Here is an 18,607-nt window from a genome sequence, read left to right as displayed (position 1 = left end):
GCGCACAGCACTGCAGCTGTGCGCCATTGCTTCTCAGCACACTTCACACTCCGGTCACTGAGGGTGCAGGGCGCTGGGGGGGGGCGCCCTGAGCAGCAATAGAAACACCTTGGCTGGCTAAAAATACATCACATATAGCTCCTGGGCTATACGGATGAATTTTAACCCCTGCCAGATTTTCACAAAAAGCGTGAGAAAGGCCGCCGAGAAGGGGGCGGAGCCTATCTCCTCAGCACACAGGCGCCATTTTCCCTCACAGCTCCGCTGGAAGGACGTCTCCCTGACTCTCCCCTGCAGTCCTGCACTACAGAAACAGGGTAAAAAAGAGAGGGGGCACTAATTGGCGGGATATTAACAATACAGCAGCTATAAGGGAGAAACACTTATATAAGGTTGTCCCTATATCTATATATAGCGCTCTGGTGTGTGCTGGCATACTCTCCCTCTGTCTCCCCAAAGGGCTAGTGGGGTCCTGTCCTCTATCAGAGCATTCCCTGTGCGTGTGCTGTGTGTCGGTACGTTTGTGTCGACATGTATGAGGAGGAAAATGATGTGGAGGCGGGGCAATTGCCTATAATAGAGATGTCACCCCCTAAGGAGTCGACACCTGAGTGGATGGCTTTATGGAAGGATTTACGTGACAGTGTCAGCTCCTTACAAAAGACGGTTGATGACATGAGACAGCCGACTAATCAGCTAGTCCCTGTCCAGGCGTCTCAGAAACCATCAGGGGCTCTAAAAAGGCCGTTACCTCAGGTGGTGGATACTGACGTCGACACGGATACTGACTCCAGTGTCGACGGTGAGGAGACAAACGTGACTTCCAGTAGGGCCACACGTTACATGATCACGGCAATGAGAGAGGTGTTAAACATTTCTGATACTGCAAGTACCACTAAAAAGGGTATTATGTGGGGTGTGAAAAAACTACCTGTAGTTTTTCCTGAATCAGACGAATTAAATGAGGTGTGTGATGAAGCGTGGGTTTCCCCCGATAAAAAACTGATAATTTCTAAAAAGTTATTGGCATTATACCCTTTCCCGCCAGAGGTTAGGGCGCGTTGGGAAACACCCCCTAGAGTGGATAAAGCGCTCACACGCTTATCAAAACAAGTGGCGTTACCGTCTCCGGATACGGCCGCCCTCAAGGAACCAGGTGACAGAAAACTGGAAAATATCCTAAAAAGTATATACACACATACTGGTGTTATACTGCGACCAGCAATCGCCTCAGCCTGGATGTGCAGTGCTGGGGTAGCTTGGTCGGATTCCCTGACTGAAAATATTGATACCCTGGATAGGGACAGTATATTGTTGACTATAGAGCATTTAAAAGATGCATTTCTATATATGTGAGATGCACAGAGGGATATTTCCACTCTGGCTTCAAGAGTGAGTGCGCTGTCCATTTCTGCCAGAAGAGGATTATGGACGCGACAGTGGTCAGGTGATGCGGACTCTAAACGGCATATGGAAATATTGCCTTATAAAGGGGAGGAGTTATTTGGGGTCGGTCTATCGGACCTAGTGGCCACGGCAACTGCTGGGAAATCCACATTTTTACCCCAGGTAGCCTCTCAACATAAAAAGACGCCGTCTTATCCGGCTCAGTCCTTTCGTCCCCATAAGGGCAAGCGGGCAAAAGGTTCCTCTTTTCTGCCCCGGGGCAGAGGAAGGGGAAAAAGACTGCAACAGACAGCCACTTCCCAGGAACAAAAGCCCTCCCCCGCTTCTGCCAAGTCCTCAGCATGACGCTGGGGCCTTACAAGCGGACTCAGGCACGGTGGGGGCCCGTCTCAAGAATTTCAGCGCGCAGTGGGCTCACTCGCAAGTGGACCCCTGGATCCTGCAAGTAGTATCTCAGGGGTACAAATTGGAGTTCGAGACGTCTCCCCCTCGCCGGTTCCTGAAGTCTGCTTTACCAACGTCTCCCTCCGACAGGGAGGCAGTATTGGAGGCAGTTCACAAGCTGTATTCCCAGCAGGTGATAATCAAGGTACCCCTCCTGCAACAAGGGAAGGGGTATTATTCCACGCTGTTTGTGGTACCGAAGCCGGACGGCTCGGTGAGACCAATTTTAAATCTGAAGTTTTTGAACACTTACATACAGAGGTTCAAATTCAAGATGGAGTCACTCAGGGCAGTGATCGCGAACCTGGAAGAAGGGGACTATATGGTGTCTCTGGACATCAAAGATGCCTACCTCCATGTCCCCATTTACCCTTCTCATCAAGGGTACCTCAGGTTTGTGGTAGAAAACTGTCACTATCAGTTTCAGACGCTGCCGTTTGGATTATCCACGGCACCTCGGGTCTTTACCAAGGTAATGGCCGAAATGATGATTCTTCTTTGAAGAAAAGGCGTTTTAATTATCCCTTACTTGGACGATCTCCTGATAAGAGCAAGATCCAGAGAACAGTTAGTAGTCGGAGTAGCCCTATCTCAAGTAGTGCTACGGCAGCACGGCTGGATTCTAAATATCCCAAAATCGCAGCTGATTCCGACAACACGTCTTCTGTTCCTAGGGATGATTCTGGACACAGTCCAGAAAAAGGTGTTCCTTCCGGAAGAAAAAGCCAGGGAGTTATCCGACCTAGTCAGAAACCTCCTGAAACCAGGGCAAGTCTCAGTGCATCAATGCACAAGAGTCCTGGGAAAGATGGTAGCTTCCTACGAAGCGATTCCATTCGGCAGATTCCACGCAAGAATGTTCCAGTGGGATCTGCTGGACAAATGGTCCGGATCGCATCTTCAGATGCATCAGCGGATAACCCTGTCCCCAAAGACAAGGGTGTCTCTTCTGTGGTGGTTGCAGAGTGCTCATCTTCTAGAGGGCCGCAGATTCGGCATTCAGGACTGGGTCCTGGTGACCACGGATGCCAGCCTGAGAGGCTGGGGAGCAGTCACACAGGGAAGAAATTTCCAGGGCTTGTGGTCAAGCCTGGAGACATCACTTCACATAAATATCCTGGAGCTAAGGGCCATCTACAATGCTCTAAGCCTAGCAAGACCTCTGCTTCAAGGTCAGCCGGTGCTGATCCAGTCGGACAACATCACGGCAGTCGCCCACGTAAACAGACAGGGCGGCACAAGAAGCAGGAGGGCAATGACAGAAGTTGCAAGGATTCTTCGCTGGGCGGAAAATCATGTGATAGCACTGTCAGCAGTGTTCATTCCGGGAGTGGACAACTGGGAAGCAGACTTCCTCAGCAGGCACGACCTCCACCCGGGAGAGTGGGGACTTCACCCAGAAGTTTTCCACATGATTGTGAACCGTTGGGAAAAACCAAAGGTGGACATGATGGCGTCACGCCTCAACAAAAAACTAGACAGGTATTGCGCCAGGTCACGGGACCCTCAGGCAATAGCTGTGGACGCTCTGGTAACACCGTGGGTGTACCAGTCAGTGTATGTGTTCCCTCCTCTGCCTCTCATACCCAAAGTACTGAGAATCATAAGAAGGAGAGGAGTAAGGACTATACTCGTGGCTCCGGATTGGCCAAGAAGGACTTGGTACCCGGAACTTCAAGAGATGCTCACGGAGGACCCGTGGCCTCTACCTCTACGAAGGGACCTGCTCCAGCAGGGACCCTGTCTGTTCCAAGACTTACCGCGGCTGCGTTTGACGGCATGGCGGTTGAACGCCGGATCCTGAAGGAAAAAGGCATTCCTGATGAAGTCATCCCTACCCTGATCAAAGCCAGGAAGGATGTAACCGTGCAGCATTATCACCGTATTTGGCGTAAATATGTTGCGTGGTGCGAGGCCAGGAAGGCCCCTACAGAGGAATTTCAACTGGGTCGTTTCCTGCATTTCCTGCAAACAGGACTGTCTATGGGCCTAAAATTAGGGTCCATTAAGGTTCAAATTTCGGCCCTGTCGATCTTCTTCCAAAAAGAACTGGCTTCAGTTCCTGAAGTTCAGACGTTTGTCAAAGGGGTGCTGCATATACAGCCTCCTTTTGTGCCTCCAGTGGCACCTTGGGATCTCAATGTGGTTTTGGGGTTCCTAAAATCACATTGGTTTGAACCACTCACCACTGTGGACTTAAAATATCTCACATGGAAAGTGGTAATGCTATTGGCCCTGGCTTCAGCCAGGCGCGTGTCAGAATTGGCGGCTTTATCCTATAAAAGCCCTTACCTAATTTTTCATACGGATAGGGCAGAATTGAGGACTCGTCCTCAATTTCTCCCTAAGGTGGTTTCAGCGTTTCACCTGAACCAGCCTATTGTGGTACCTGTGGCTACTATGGACTTGGAGGACTCCAAGTTGCTGGACGTAGTCAGGGCCCTGAAAATATAAGTTTCCAGGACGGCTGGAGTCAGAAAATCTGACTCGCTGTTTATTCTGTATGCACCCAACAAGCTGGGTGCTCCTGCTTCTAAGCAGACTATTGCTCGTTGGATTTGTAGTACAATTCAGCTTGCACATTCTGTGGCAGGCCTGCCACAGCCAAAATCTGTAAAAGCCCATTCCACACGGAAAGTGGGCTCATCTTGGGCGGCCGCCCGAGGGGTCTCGGCTTTACAACTTTGCCGAGCAGCTACTTGGTCAGGGGCAAACACGTTTGCTAAATTCTACAAATTTGATACCCTGGCTGAGGAGGACCTGGAGTTCTCTCATTCGGTGCTGCAGAGTCATCCGCACTCTCCCGCCCGTTTGGGAGCTTTGGTATAATCCCCATGGTCCTTACGGAGTTCCCAGCATCCACTAGGACGTCAGAGAAAATAAGAATTTACTTACCGATAATTCTATTTCTCATAGTCCGTAGTGGATGCTGGGCGCCCATCCCAAGTGCGGATTGTCTGCAATACTTGTACATAGTTATTGTTAACTAAATCGGGTTATTGTTGTAGTGAGCCATCTTTTCTAGAGGCTCCTCTGTTTATCATACTGTTAACTGGGTTCAGATCACAAGTTATACGGTGTGATTGGTGTGGCTGGTATGAGTCTTACCCGGGATTCAAAATCCTTCCTTATTGTGTACGCTCGTCCGGGCACAGTATCCTAACTGAGGCTTGGAGGAGGGTCATAGGGGGAGGAGCCAGTGCACACCAGGTAGTACTAAAGCTTTCTATTTGTGCGCTTTACTTACAAACATGAATCAGGCCTATGGTTAAATTGGAGGTTGACATCTATAATATTTATTTTGATTTGTTATTGTTATTGCTGCTTTCTTCCAGGGCAGGGGTGTGCAAAATGTGTCTTTCAAGCTGTTGTGGAACTACACATCCCAGCATGCCCTGCATCAGTTTTAGTATCCCCTAATAGCAGCTGCGTGGTAGGGCATGCTGGGATGTTTAGTTCCACAACAGCTGTTGCTTGTTGAGCACCCTGCTCTAGGTTTTTATGAACACTGTCCCACTTATATTTTACACTGACACATTACATGTTACTGCTTTATTTGTTTAGTCTCTTGCAGTTATTTTGCTCTGGTGATATTTAGTGCCAGCATGTCTAATAAAACAGGTATATTTAGATGAATTTTGTGTTGTACCCTTGACGAATGTGCTCTTAGTACGTAAACAGCTATTGGGTTTCTGAACCTTTCTCTATTCTGATGAGTATATTAAGAGGTCATAATTTATTTCTATTACGTCCTAGAGGATGCTGGGGACTCTGTAAGGACCATGGGGTATAGATTGGCTCCGCAGGAGACATGGGCACTCTAAAGACTTTAGATTGGTGTGCACTGGCTCCTCCCTCTATGCCCCTCCTACAGACCTCAGTTAGATCCTGTGCCCAGAGGAGACTGGGTGCACTGCAGGGGAGCTCTACTAAGTTTCTCTGTAAAATACTTTTGTTAGGTTTTTTATTTTCAGGGAGCACTGCTGGCAACAGGCTCCCTGCATCGTGGGACTGAGGAGAGAGAAGCAGACCTACTTAAATGATAGGCTCTGCTTCTTAGGCTACTGGACACAATTAGCTCCAGAGGGTCGGAACGCAGGTCTCACCCTCGCCGTTCGTCCCGGAGCCGCGCCGCCGTCCTCCTCACAGAGCCAGAAGATAGAAGCCGGGTGAGTATGAGAAGAAAGAAGACTTCAAAGGCGGCTCCCGCATTTACACACACACTGGTGGCACTGTATGGGTGCAGGGCGCAGGGGGGGGGGCACCCTGGACAGCAATGATGAAACCTCTAGGGACACTGGCATAGGTATATACTGCGGAGGCTGTATATTGCAAAAACTCCCGCCAGTATAAGGATTTGAGCGGGACCAAAGCCCGCCGTTGAGGGGACGGAGCTTGATCCTTCAGCACTAACCAGCGCCATTTTCTCCACAGCACGCTGCAGAGAAGCTGGCTCCCCGGACTCTCCCCTGCTGAACACATGTACAGAGGGCAAAAAAGAGGGGGGGGGCACATTTATTTGGCGCAGTGAGTATATTTATATAAAAGCGCTGTACTGACTGGGATTTTATTCCAGTGTCCGGTGGCGCTGGGTGTGTGCTGGCATATTCTCTCTCTGTCTCTCCAAAGGGCCTTATTGGGGGAATGTCTCCATATATATATCCCTAAGTGTGTGGGGGTGTCGGTACGTGTGTGTCGGCATGTCTGAAGCGGAAGGCTCATCTAAGGAGGAGGTAGAGCAGATGATTGTGGTGTCTCCGTCGGCGACGCCGACACCTGATTGGTTGGATATGTGGAATGTTTTAAATGCAAATGTGTCATTATTACATAAGAGAATGGACAGAGCAGAGTCCAGAGAAAAAACAGGGAGTCAATCCATGGCTTTGGCTGTATCACTGGGCCCTCCAGGGTCTCAGAAAGTCCCCTGTCCCAAGTAGCAGACACTGATACCGACACGGATTCTGACTCCAGTGTCGACTACGATGATGCGAGGTTACACCCAAGGGTGGCCAAAAGTATTCATTATATGATTATTGCAATAAAAGATGTTTTGCATATCACAGATGACCCCTCTGTGCCTGACACGAGGGTATGCATGTTTAAGGAAAAGAAGCCTGAGGTAACCTTTCACCCATCTCATGAGCTGAACGCGTTATTTGAAAAGGCTTGGGAAACTCCAGACAAGAAACTGCAGATTCCCAAGAGAATTCTTATGGCGTATACTTTCCCCGCTCAGGACAAATTACGGTGGGAATCCTCGCCCAGGGTGGACAAGGCTTTGACGCGCTTGTCCAAAAAGGTGGCGCTGCCGTCTCCAGACACGGCAGCCCTCAAGGTTCCTGCTGATCGCTGACAGGAAACTACCTTAAAATCAATTTATGCACATACGGGTGCCTTGCTCAGACCGGCAATAGCGTCAGCTTGGGTATGTAGCGCAGTAGCAGCATGGGCAGATAACTTGTCATCTGACATTGATACCCTAGATAGGGATAGCATTTTATTGACCTTGGGTCACATTAAAGACGCAGCCTTATATATGAGAGACGCTGCGAGAGACGTGGGGCTGTTAGGTTCAAGAGCCAACGCCATGGCAATTTCTGCTAGGCAAGCCCTGTGGACCCGCCAATGGACGGGTGATGCCGACTCAAAGAGACATATGGATGTTTTGCCTTACAAGGGTGAGTTTTTATTTGGGGAGGGTCTCGCGGACCTGGTTTCCACAGCTACCGCGGGTAAATCTACTTTTTTACCTTATGTTCCCCCACAGCAAAAGAAAACACCACAATATCAGATGCAGTCCTTTCGGTCGCATAAGTCGGGGCTCTTACTTCCTCGCCAGAGGTAAAGGTAGAGGGAAAAGAATGCCTGCTACGGCTAGTTCCCAGGAGCAGAAGTCCTCCCCGGCTTCTACTAAATCCACCGCATGACGCTGGGGCTCCGCTGCGGGAGTCCGCGCCGGTGGGGGCACGTCTTCATCTCTTCAGCCAGGTCTGGGTTCAGTCAGACGTGGATCCTTGGGCGATGGAAATTGTATCCCAGGGCTACAAGCTGGAATTCGAAGAGGTGCCTCCTCGACGATTTTTCAAATCGGCTTTACCTGCTTCTCCCCCAGAGAGGGAAATTGTTTTAGCTGCAATTCAAAAACTGTGTCAACAGCAAGTGATTATCAAGGTTCCCCTAGTCCAACAGGGGAAGGGGTACTATTCAACTCTGTTTGTGGTCCCGAAACCGGATGGCTCGGTCAGACCCATTCTGAATCTAAAATCCCTAAATCTGTACTTGAAAAAGTTCAAATTCAAGATGGAATCGCTCCGGGCAGTTATCTCCAGCCTGGAAGGGGAAGGGGGGGGGGGGGATTTTATGGTTTCTCTAGACATAAAGGATGCATACCTTCATGTCCCCATATATCCCCCTCATCAGGCTTACCTGAGATTCGCTGTACAGGACTGTCATTACCAGTTTCAGACGTTGCCGTTTGGGCTTTCCACGGCCCCGAGGATTTTCACCAAGGTAATGGCGGAAATTATGGTGCTCCTGCGCAGGCAGGGAGTCACAATTATTCCGTACTTGGACGATCTCCTGATAAAAGCGAGATCGAGAGATCAGTTGCTGAAAAGCGTGTCGCTCTCCCTGAGAGTGCTGCGGCAGCATGGCAGGATTCTAAATCTACCAAAGTCACAGTTGATTCCAACGACTCGGCTATCTTTCTTAGGCATGATTCTGGACACGGAACAGAAGAGGGTTTTTCTCCCAATGGAGAAAGCCCAGGAACTCCAGAACATGGCAAGGGACCTGCTATAACCAAAAAGAGTGTCAGTCCATCAATGCACTCAAGTACTGGGAAAAATGGTGGCAACCTACGAGGCCATCCCCTTCTGCAGGTTCCATGCGAGGACGTTTCAGTGGGACCTTCTGGACAAGTGGTCGGGGTCCCATCTACAAATACATCAGAAAATAAGCCTGTCCCCCAGGGCCAGGGTGTCTCTCCTGTGGTGGCTGCAGAGTACTCACCTTCTCGAGGGTCGCAGGTTCGGCATTCAAGACTGGGTTCTGGTGACCACGGACGCGATCCTCCGTGGTTGGGGAGCAGTCACACAAGGAAGAAATTTTCATGGACTATGGTCAAGCCAGGAGGCTTGTCTACACATCAACGTACTGGAATTGAGGGCCATATACAACGGCCTACGACAAGAATCTTCTTCGCGGTCTACCGGTGCTGATTCAATCAGACAACGTCACAGCCGTGGCTCATGTAAACCGCCAAGGCGGGACAAGGAGCAGAGTGGCAATGGCGGAAGCAACCAGGATTCTTCGCTGGGCGGAAAATCACGTAAGCGCTGTCAGCAGTCTTCATTCCGGGAGTGGACAACTGGGAAGCAGACTTCCACAGCAGACACGATCTCTATCCAGGAGAGTGGGGACTTCATCAAGAAGTTTTTGCAGAGATAACAAGTCGTCGGGGACTTCCTCAAATAGACATGATGGCGTCACGCCTCAACAAGAAGCTTCGCAGATATTGTGCCAGGTCAAGGGACCCTCAGGCAGTAGCGGTAGACGCCCTGGTGACACCATGTGTGTTCCAGTCGGTCTATGTGTTCCCTCCTCTTCCTCTCATCTCAAAAATATTGAGAATCATAAGACGAAAAAGAGTGCAGACAATACTCATTGTTCCAGATTGGCCTCGAAGGGCCTGGTATTCAGATCTTCAGGACATGCTCACAGAAGATCCGTGGCCTCTTCCTCTCAGGGAGGACCTGTTGCAGCAGGGGCCCTGCGTGTTCCAAGACTTACCGCGGTTACGTTTGACGGCATGGCGGTTGAACACCGAATCCTAGCTGGGAAAGGTATTCCGGAGGAAGTCATCCCTACTTTGATAAAGGCTAGGAAGGAGGTGACGGCGAAACACTATCACCGTATCTGGAGGAAGTATGTATCTTGGTGTGAAGCCAAGAATGCTCCTACGGAAGATTTCCACCTGGGCCGTTTTCCCCACTTTCTACAAACAGGAGAGGATATGGGCCTAAAGTTAGGCTCCATTAAGGTACAGATTTTGGCCCTATCGATATTCTTTCAGAAGGAATTGGCTTCTCTCCCGGAAGTCCAAACTTTTGTGAAGGGAGTACTGCACATCCACCCTCCTTTTGTGCCCCCAGTGGCACCATGGGACCTTAACGTGGTGTTACAGTTCCTAAAATCACACTGGTTTGAACCTCTTCAAACTTGGCATCTGCAAGGCGGGTGTCCGAATTGGCGGCTTTGTCTCACAAGAGCCCTTATCTGATTTTCCATGTGGATCGACCAGAGCTGAGAACTCCTCCTCAATTTCTGCCTAAGGTGGTTTCGTCATTTCATATGAACCAACCTATTGTGGTGCCTGTGGCTACAGGGGACTTAGAGGATTCCAAGTCCCTTGATGTAGTCAGGGCCTTAAAAATTTATGTAGCCAGGACGGATCGAGTTCGGAAAAACAGAGGCACTGTTTGTCCTGTTTGCGGCCAACAAAGTTGGCGCTCCTGCTTCTAAGCAGACTATTGCTCGCTGGATCTGTAACACGATCCAGCAGGCTCATTCTACGGCTGGATTGCCGGTACCAAATTCGGTAAAGGCCCATTCCTCTAGGAAGGTGGGCTCTTCTTGGGCGGCTGCCCGAGGTGTCTCGGCATTGCAACTTTGCCGAGCGGCTACTTGGTCGGGTTCAAACACTTTTGCTAAATTCTACAAGTTTGATACCTTGGCTGAGGAGGACCTCATGTTTGCTCAATCGGTACTGCAGAGTCATCAGCACTCTCCCGCCCGGTCTGGAGCTTTGGTATAATCCCCATGGTCCTTACGGAGTCCTCAGCATCCTCTAGGACGTAAGAGAAAATAAGATTTTAAGCCTACCGGTAAATCTTTTTCTCCTAGTCCATAGAGGATGCTGGGCGCCCGTCCCAGTGCGGACTGAATTCTGCAAGACTTGTATATAGTTATTGCTTACATAAGAGTTATGTTACAGTTTTGATCAGTCTCTGGCTGATGCTGTTTAGTTTCATACTGTTAACTGGTTCGTATGTTCCTAGTTGTACGGTGTGGATGGTGTGGACTGGTATGTATCTTGCCCTTAGATTAACAAAAATCCTTTCCTCGTACTGTCCGTCTCCTCTGGGCACAGTTCTCTATCTGAGGTCTGGAGGAGGGGCATAGAGGGAGAAGCCAGTGCACACCCATCTAAAGTCTTTATAGAGTGCCCATGTCTCCTGCGGAGCCCGTCTATACCCCATGGTCCTTACGGAGTCCCCAGCATCCTCTACGGACTAGGAGAAAAAGATTTACCGGTAGGTTTAAAATCTTATTTTTTCAAGTAATTGATTGAAAATAAATGCACTTACCTGTGGATATAATGTGAACGGTGTTCCTTAAATTTTAATACGAGAACCATTGGAATGCACCCTGCAATGTGATATTTTGTACATTGTAGAGCACAGGCAGGAGAGTTATGGGTGAAGAGTGAAAAGGTGACCTGTGGCTACATCAGTGAGGATACCAGGGTAGGTGTGCCCTTTATACAGTACCTTTCTCTCATTACCTCCTTCCATGTTGTTGTTCTGATGACTGCACCATCTCTTCCAAATTTTGCAGGTAGTGTTCCGTTCTACATCCGCCATGGTTTATATATTTATACAGATGAGCTGTGAGATGTGGGACTTTGATATTTACGGTATGACTTTATCATTGCCTCTTAACACTGGAATGCTTTCACATCACTGTTGTTTGGTCTGTTCTTGCTTATTTATCAGCATTATCCTAAGATTTCTGCACATTGGAGTTTCACATCTGTGCGGTACACATAATTGTTTAATGCAGCGCTAACAGTAATAGATATTATCCGTAGGCAGGTCTTCAGTTATATTTCTACCATCTACTATTGTGGTATTGTGTTAGAATGGAAAGATGACAGTCCTCCCAGTAAATATGAATGGAGTAAATCCATATATACGTTATGGTAAGAACTTACCGTTGATAATGGTATTTCTCCTAAGTCCACAGGTTCCACAGGATAACAATGGGATATGATGGAGCGACAGCGGATTTGCACCAATCAATCAAAGCTTTCCGGCCTCCCAGCATTCAACGGGCCCGTCCATATATCCCTGCCCCCTGGCTCAGGCAAATCAGTTGTATTCCAAAGCAGAAGGCAGGAGCATCATGTAGAACCCTAATCAAGCGGGACCTATACACATGCACACCCTTCCGTACAAGAAGGAAGAGGTTAGTGAGTAAAATGAATCCTCAAATCAGGTACGTCAGGGTGGGATCCCTGTGGAACCTGTGGACTTAGGAGAAATACCGTTATCAACGGTAAGTTCTTACCATAACGTATATTTCTCCGGCAGCGTCCAAAAGTTATCCACAGGATAACAATGGGATTTATCAAAGCAGTTTAGTGGTGGGGACGCTCCTGATGCCTAGGAGAATCCTTTGCCCGAATTCAGCATCGTGAGAGGCAAAGGTAACCAAGGCATAATGTCTTAATGAATGTGTAAACGTAAGACCATATGGCTGCCTTACATACCTGTTCTGTTTAAGCACCACATTGTGCTGCCCATGACGGATCTACCTTACGCGTAAAGTGAACAGAGACATTAGCCGGAACAGGGAGATCAGCTTGAGAATATGCTTCGTCATCTGAAGTCATCTTGCCAGTGTCTGCTTACCAGCAGGCCATCCTCTCTTGTGAAATCCATAGAGAATGAAGAGAGACTATGCCTTTCTGATGACACTGGTACAATCTACGTATATCCTTAATGCACGGATCACGTCCAGCGATGCATCTCCCGCTGAAAAGGCCCAGAACCTAAAAGGCCGGGACAACATTTTCTTTGTTAAGGTGGAACTTAGTCATCACCTTAGGAAGATACCCAGTTCTAGTTCTGAGAACTACTTTATCTAGATAAACAATCAGAAATGGGGAACAATATGACAATATCCCTAAGTCTGATATTCTTCTAGCTGACGCCCTAGTCAGTAGAAAAGACACTTTAGCTGTCAACCATTTATGATCCATATTACAAGTGTTTCAAATGGGGCAACTTGAAGGGCTTTCAGGACTAAACAAGTCCTACGGCACTGTAGGAGAAACAACCAAAGGTTGAATGCGCAGCATACCCTGGAAAAAAGTACGCACATCCTGTAAGTTGGTCATTTACTTTTGGAACTCTACAGTCAATGCCGACCCTTGCTCTCTCAAGGAAGCCATCCATTCCTGTCTGAAAGAATGCTAAGACCCTGGAAACTCTGAAAATTTTTTAGGGTCCCATTCACCTACAGCACCTGGCATTCGCAGATGTCTCTCATCCAAGCACTCACCAGGCCCATCAATGCATAGCTTCCAAGATCTGGTGATCTTGGGCATATCCAGTGTGGTGTGGCTGTAGATTTTCTTTCACTGCACCAATGAATATAGGCTTGCCATATTTGGTGATAAATGCGAGCTAAGGAAGGTTTCCTTGCTCTGAACACTGTTTGAAAGTATCCTCTTGACCTCAGGATAGAGATTTCAATGGCCAAGCTGTCAAAGACAGGCAATCCACATGTCTGTGATAACCAGGACCCTGTGTTAGTAGGTCTGAACATTGAGGGAGCAGAATTAGATCATACATTGCCATTCTCTGCTGGTCTTCCTGTTTAAACTTTCTCACCACCCTGGGTAATAGGGTAATTAGTGGAAAACCCATCCGCCAGATGCAGGTCCTATCTCACCGATAAGGCATCCACAACGATCACCCTATGATCCTTTGTTCTTGACCCATATGTGAGCACTTTGTTGTTCAACCAAGACGCTATGAGATATATCTCTAGCAAGCACCTCTTGTTTACTAGAGTCTGGAAGATCTCTTGGTGTAGAGCCCATTCACTTCCCTGAATGGTGTGTCGACCTGAGAAAGTCCGTTTCACCGTTTAGGATTCCCGGAATGAGAACGACGGACAAGGTTGGATGATGAAGTCCTGCCCACTTAGGTATGTGACTTACCTTCTTCATCACATTTCGGCTGAGAGTTCCTCCCTGATGTTGAGGTACACTACTACTGCCGTCGCATTGTCCGAGCGGAACTGGACTGGTTTTCACTGAAGACTGTCCCGTGCCTACTCACCGGTGCCCTGTATATGGCCCGAGGTTTCAACCTTTATTGGTAGACAGCTCTTTGGGAACACAATCTTCCTGACACTGATCCTAGTGTCAGAATCTTCCCAATCTGATATCAAAAGGATTTCCCTTTGTCCAGCTGGGATGTCTGTAACCACCAGGCTAACGACCTTCTTACTTTTATCGTAATTACCATAGTCCGTCTTTATTATCTGATGCAATCCATTAATACTTACAACACCTTGTATTCCCAGCTGGTCCCTCCAGGTTCCAACCAGGCCCACACTGCTGATCTTCCATGAGCCGATTAAATCTGGGAATATCCAGTGTGGTGTGACTGTAGATTCTACTTGGTAAGAATCAGATGCTGCTGAGACCTAGAGTGGAATTGTACATACTCCCTCCTGTCGATGCAGATACCATCAAACCCATCCTCGCATTGCTGCGTGAATGGATATGAATCCCTATAGTGAACCCTGGATATCTTGTTGCGAGGTAAAAAATTACTCTCTGCAGACCTGATCCAGTACAGCCCCCAAGTGAGTCATCCGATGTGACGAAACTGGAGACGATTTTCCCCAAGTTATGAGTCACTTGCCCCTGCAAACACGTTATTGCTGTTGCCGATGACAAAGAGCAATCTCTGTGTCTGTGCCAGGATTAAAAGATCGTCTAGGTATGGGAAAAACCTTAACCCCTGCTGGCGGAGATAAGGTGTTATTACCCCCATGTTCCTGGTAAATACTCTGGGGACTGTGGCTAACCCAAAGGGTAAGGCCTAGAACTTAAAATGCTGTCTGGAGGATAGCAAACCTTCGATAACACTGATGGACAGGAACATGTAGGTAAGCATCCTGTATATCCAGGGATACCATAAAAACCCCTGGCTCCATGCCACACATAAGGAATGTAATGATTCCACGTTTCCAAATGCATTTGTTCAGCATTTAGGATTGAACATAAGCCGAAATGACTCATTTGGCTTCCGACTCAAACCAGGTTGAAGTAAAACCTTGTCCTTGTTTGCCAGAGGTACTGGAATGACTATTCCTGACCGAAGCAATTTGTGACCTGCTTCTTGCAAAGCCATGGCCTTCGTCTCTAGCCGTGACAAGCTTTCTTGAAGGCGATAGCATAACTAGAGATACCGTGCCAGATCTGTGTGACCTGAGGAAGACGGCCCCCCAACCTGGGATCGCCCAGGCAGAGCCACACCATCAGACTGATGGTTTAATTTTTCTACAGCACCTGGTATTCCCCGATGGTCTCCCATCCGAGTACTAACCAGGCCCAACACTGTAGATCTTCTGGTAGCCCAATGCTTTCATAGTCTCCGACTTGTTAGATACCAAAAAGGGCCAAAGTGCAGAACTTTTAGGTTTGAACTGTATGTGGAAGGAACCTGACCTTCTTGGAGTCTGCTTATGACTCCAGAATATCTATCAATTCTTACAAAAAAGAATATTTTCAGAAAAAGACAATGATTCCAAAACCTTCCTAGATTCTGAATCAGCTTCCATGTACCCAGCTAAAATGCTCTACGAGCAGGTATAGTTAGGGCTGATGCCCTGGAGTAATATTTTGCCCATATCCAATGCTTCCAGGAACATTGCAGTTTTTTATATGAGCCATATGAGATTCTTGCTGTACTGAAAAATCTCCTTCCATTGCATCAGCCCAGGCAACCACTGCCTTTGTCATTCAAGCCGAAGCCAAGGCTTGGCCTCATGACTGCCCTAGACAGGAAAAATATGTTTTTTTAACCCATCCACTCTTCTATCTGTGATGTTGAAAGCAAAACTAATGTAGATTATTCGTATCTACTTTAGGAGCCACCTCACCTTTTTTAAACAATCCCCAGCTGGAAGCAGATCATTGGAATTCCATTTCTTAGGAATTCTAAATTCTTATTTGGCGTAGCCCAAGCCTCTTCCATGATTTCCGTCAGCTGATCTGACCCCGGAAACTCAGGTTTTGGGATGTTTAAACACAGGTGCCTTGGTTTTAAACACAGGCTCTGCTGTATCCTCTAAGGATAAGATGGCTTTGTTGCTTTAATTAACTCAGCTTTATTCCAGAGGTGAGACCTACCTCTTTTTCATATGATGAAGTAAAATAAATTGGGCTTTCATCTTCTGATGAATCTAAACAATGTGTAGCCTGTGGGGGTGAAGGTTTACTTACCACTGGTTCTGAGAAGCTGCTGCTGCATGTACGGGCTAATAGTGTAACCCTATCCCTGGTACAGGATTTGGGGGGGATTATCCATTTAACTTATTGGATAAAGCTTGTGCAAAGATAGCCCAAGGTGGATACACTTGTACCTGCATCCGCCTTGTATCCTTGCTAAGCTAAAATATTATGAATACAAGCCATCCTGAATCAGATCATAAGAGGATAATACAGCTTTGCAAAACAAACATGGTATGAGTGTCCTCACCATTGCCGCTTTAATACATGATAAATAATCAGCACTTCCACAGTGTACTACACAACTTTGTGACTGTAATCACTTTAACCTTTTTTCTTTAAAATGAAATCCATCTGACCCTACTCATGCACCAGCATTGAGGATCTGCAAAACAAACTGACAAACATATAGTAAAGTCAGCATTATACTAGCAGTCAGTCACATGTTATACATTAGTATAATAAGCAATATGAGTACATCATCAACTACAATAATATTTTAAGTATGTAGGAGAACACATTTACTGAATCATGTTTAACAGATCTAACGTATTCAGACGCAATGGGAAAGAAACAACGGTAATGGTATACAGACTCATATGCAATATGCACTTATCTAACTATTCGTACTCAAAAGGTAGATAGAGATTTAGTGCTGTATTAACCGTATTCAGTAGAGTGGGATACAGGGAGACTCACCCCGCTTCCAAGATCGATCATACGTTAGCGAACGCTGAATGGATTCAGACGCTACTAGTGTACACTGCTGCCCCATGACTTAGTGAACACAGACGCTTGGTGAACACAGACGCATCGGTCATACAGCTGCCTATGCTGCGACCGGGTCCCCTCATGGTAGCAACCAGTGAACACAGACGCATCAGTCACACTGCCGCCTAAGCTGCGACCGGGTCCCCTTTTGGTAGTGTCTGGGACGTAAGCGAGGAAACAGTTCATGGTGGGAGACTCGGCAGAAACTAGTCATGAACCGGTGGGAGGGGCGACCAGGAGAGTGTCTGACTCCCCACTGCTGACATCAACCCTAGGGTTCGCGGCCTCATACTATTTCTGGAGCCTCTGATCCCTAAGGCCTAGCGCTGGTGCACCCGGGGTGGCAGCTTGTCAGCTACTGTTTGGTAGTCTCCTCCCAAAACAGTGTCCGTATTCCATCTACTGAGCAAAATCAATGCCTTACCTTCTCCCGTGCTCTTGCCACAGCTGCTAGACCTGCTAGTATATCCGACACAGACGCCCGCCGAAACAGCACTGTACTCGTGGGTAAGCGTTGTCGCGACCCGGCGGGGAGTTGTTGGAGCGACTCTTTCTATTGTACATATAAGACGCTGTTTAGAAAGATCACTCAAAACTTAGTAAGACTACAACAATAAAATATGAAAGCTTAGGGCTGCTAAAAAACAGCAGCCCTCTGACCATGGTCACACCAAACAAAAAACTGATTTGCCTGAGCTAGGGGGCGGGGATATATGGACGGCCCCGTTGCATGCTGGAAGGCCGAAAAGCTTTGACTGATTGGTGCAAATCCGCTGTAAAATATATGCTTGTAAATGCAAGAAGCCTATCTGGAAAAATGGGGGAATTGGAACTAATAGCAAAGAGCGAGCAATACGACATCATAGCTATCACTGAAACATGGTGGGATGATTCCCACGATTGGGCATTACATTTGGAGGGCTACACTTTATTCAGGAAAGACAGGGAATATAAAAAGGAAGGCGGAGTTTGTCTTTATGTCAAGCCTAGTCTTACACCATACCTAAGGGAAATTAATTGCGAGAGTGGAAGTGATAAGATTGAGTCGATATTGGTGGAAATAATACTTGGGTGTAAATATCCTAAAAAACTGCTAATAGGAACATGCTATAAACCGCCAGGCTGACGAAGTGCAACTCCACCGGCAAATTGAAAAGGCAGCAAAAATGGGGGAAGTGTTAATTAGGGGACTTTAATTATCCTAACATTAATTGGTTATTTGTGGTAGGTGGAACAGCAAAGGGTAGGGCGTTTTTAAACGTACTTAAAGATAACTATTTGTCCCAAGTAATTGAGAAACCAACTAGAAAAAACACCATACTAGATCTGGTGATAACAAATACTGTAGAGACAATAACTAACATTGGAGCAGATGTATTAACCTGGAGAAGGCATAAGGAAGTGATAAACCAGTGATATGTGCAAGGTGATAAAGGCACCAGCCAATCAGCTCCAATATGTAAATTAACAGTTAGGATCTGATTGGCTGGTGCCTTTATCACCTTGCACATATCACTGGTTTATCACTTCCTTATGTCTTCTCCAGGTTAATACATCTGCCCCATTGATCTAAGGGAGCCCTTAGCAAATAGCGATTACAATATGATCACATTCGTAATATGTCACCAAAAACAGCATTATAAGGGTTTAACTAAAACTTTTAATTTTAGT

At 47.3% G+C, this 18,607-nt stretch overlaps 1 protein-coding gene across 6 annotated transcripts in view; it reads left to right on the top strand.

Annotated features, from left to right (window-relative positions):
* DEPDC5 (DEP domain containing 5, GATOR1 subcomplex subunit) overlaps positions 1-18,607 on the top strand; it is a 358,748-nt gene that overhangs the window by 107,573 nt on the left and 232,568 nt on the right. For all 6 annotated transcript variants that reach the window (XM_063913059.1, XM_063913056.1, XM_063913058.1 and 3 more), the window contains exons 8-9: positions 11,309-11,382; positions 11,474-11,548. In XM_063913059.1, coding sequence (XP_063769129.1) covers positions 11,309-11,382; positions 11,474-11,548 — 149 coding nt within the window. The remainder of the gene's footprint in view (positions 1-11,308; positions 11,383-11,473; positions 11,549-18,607) is intronic.

This window comes from Pseudophryne corroboree, chromosome 1 (genome assembly GCF_028390025.1).
Source record: "Pseudophryne corroboree isolate aPseCor3 chromosome 1, aPseCor3.hap2, whole genome shotgun sequence".
Lineage (NCBI taxonomy): Eukaryota > Metazoa > Chordata > Amphibia > Anura > Myobatrachidae > Pseudophryne > Pseudophryne corroboree.
The sequence above is the reverse complement of the archived record's forward strand: the minus strand, read 5'-3'. Positions and strand labels throughout refer to the sequence as shown.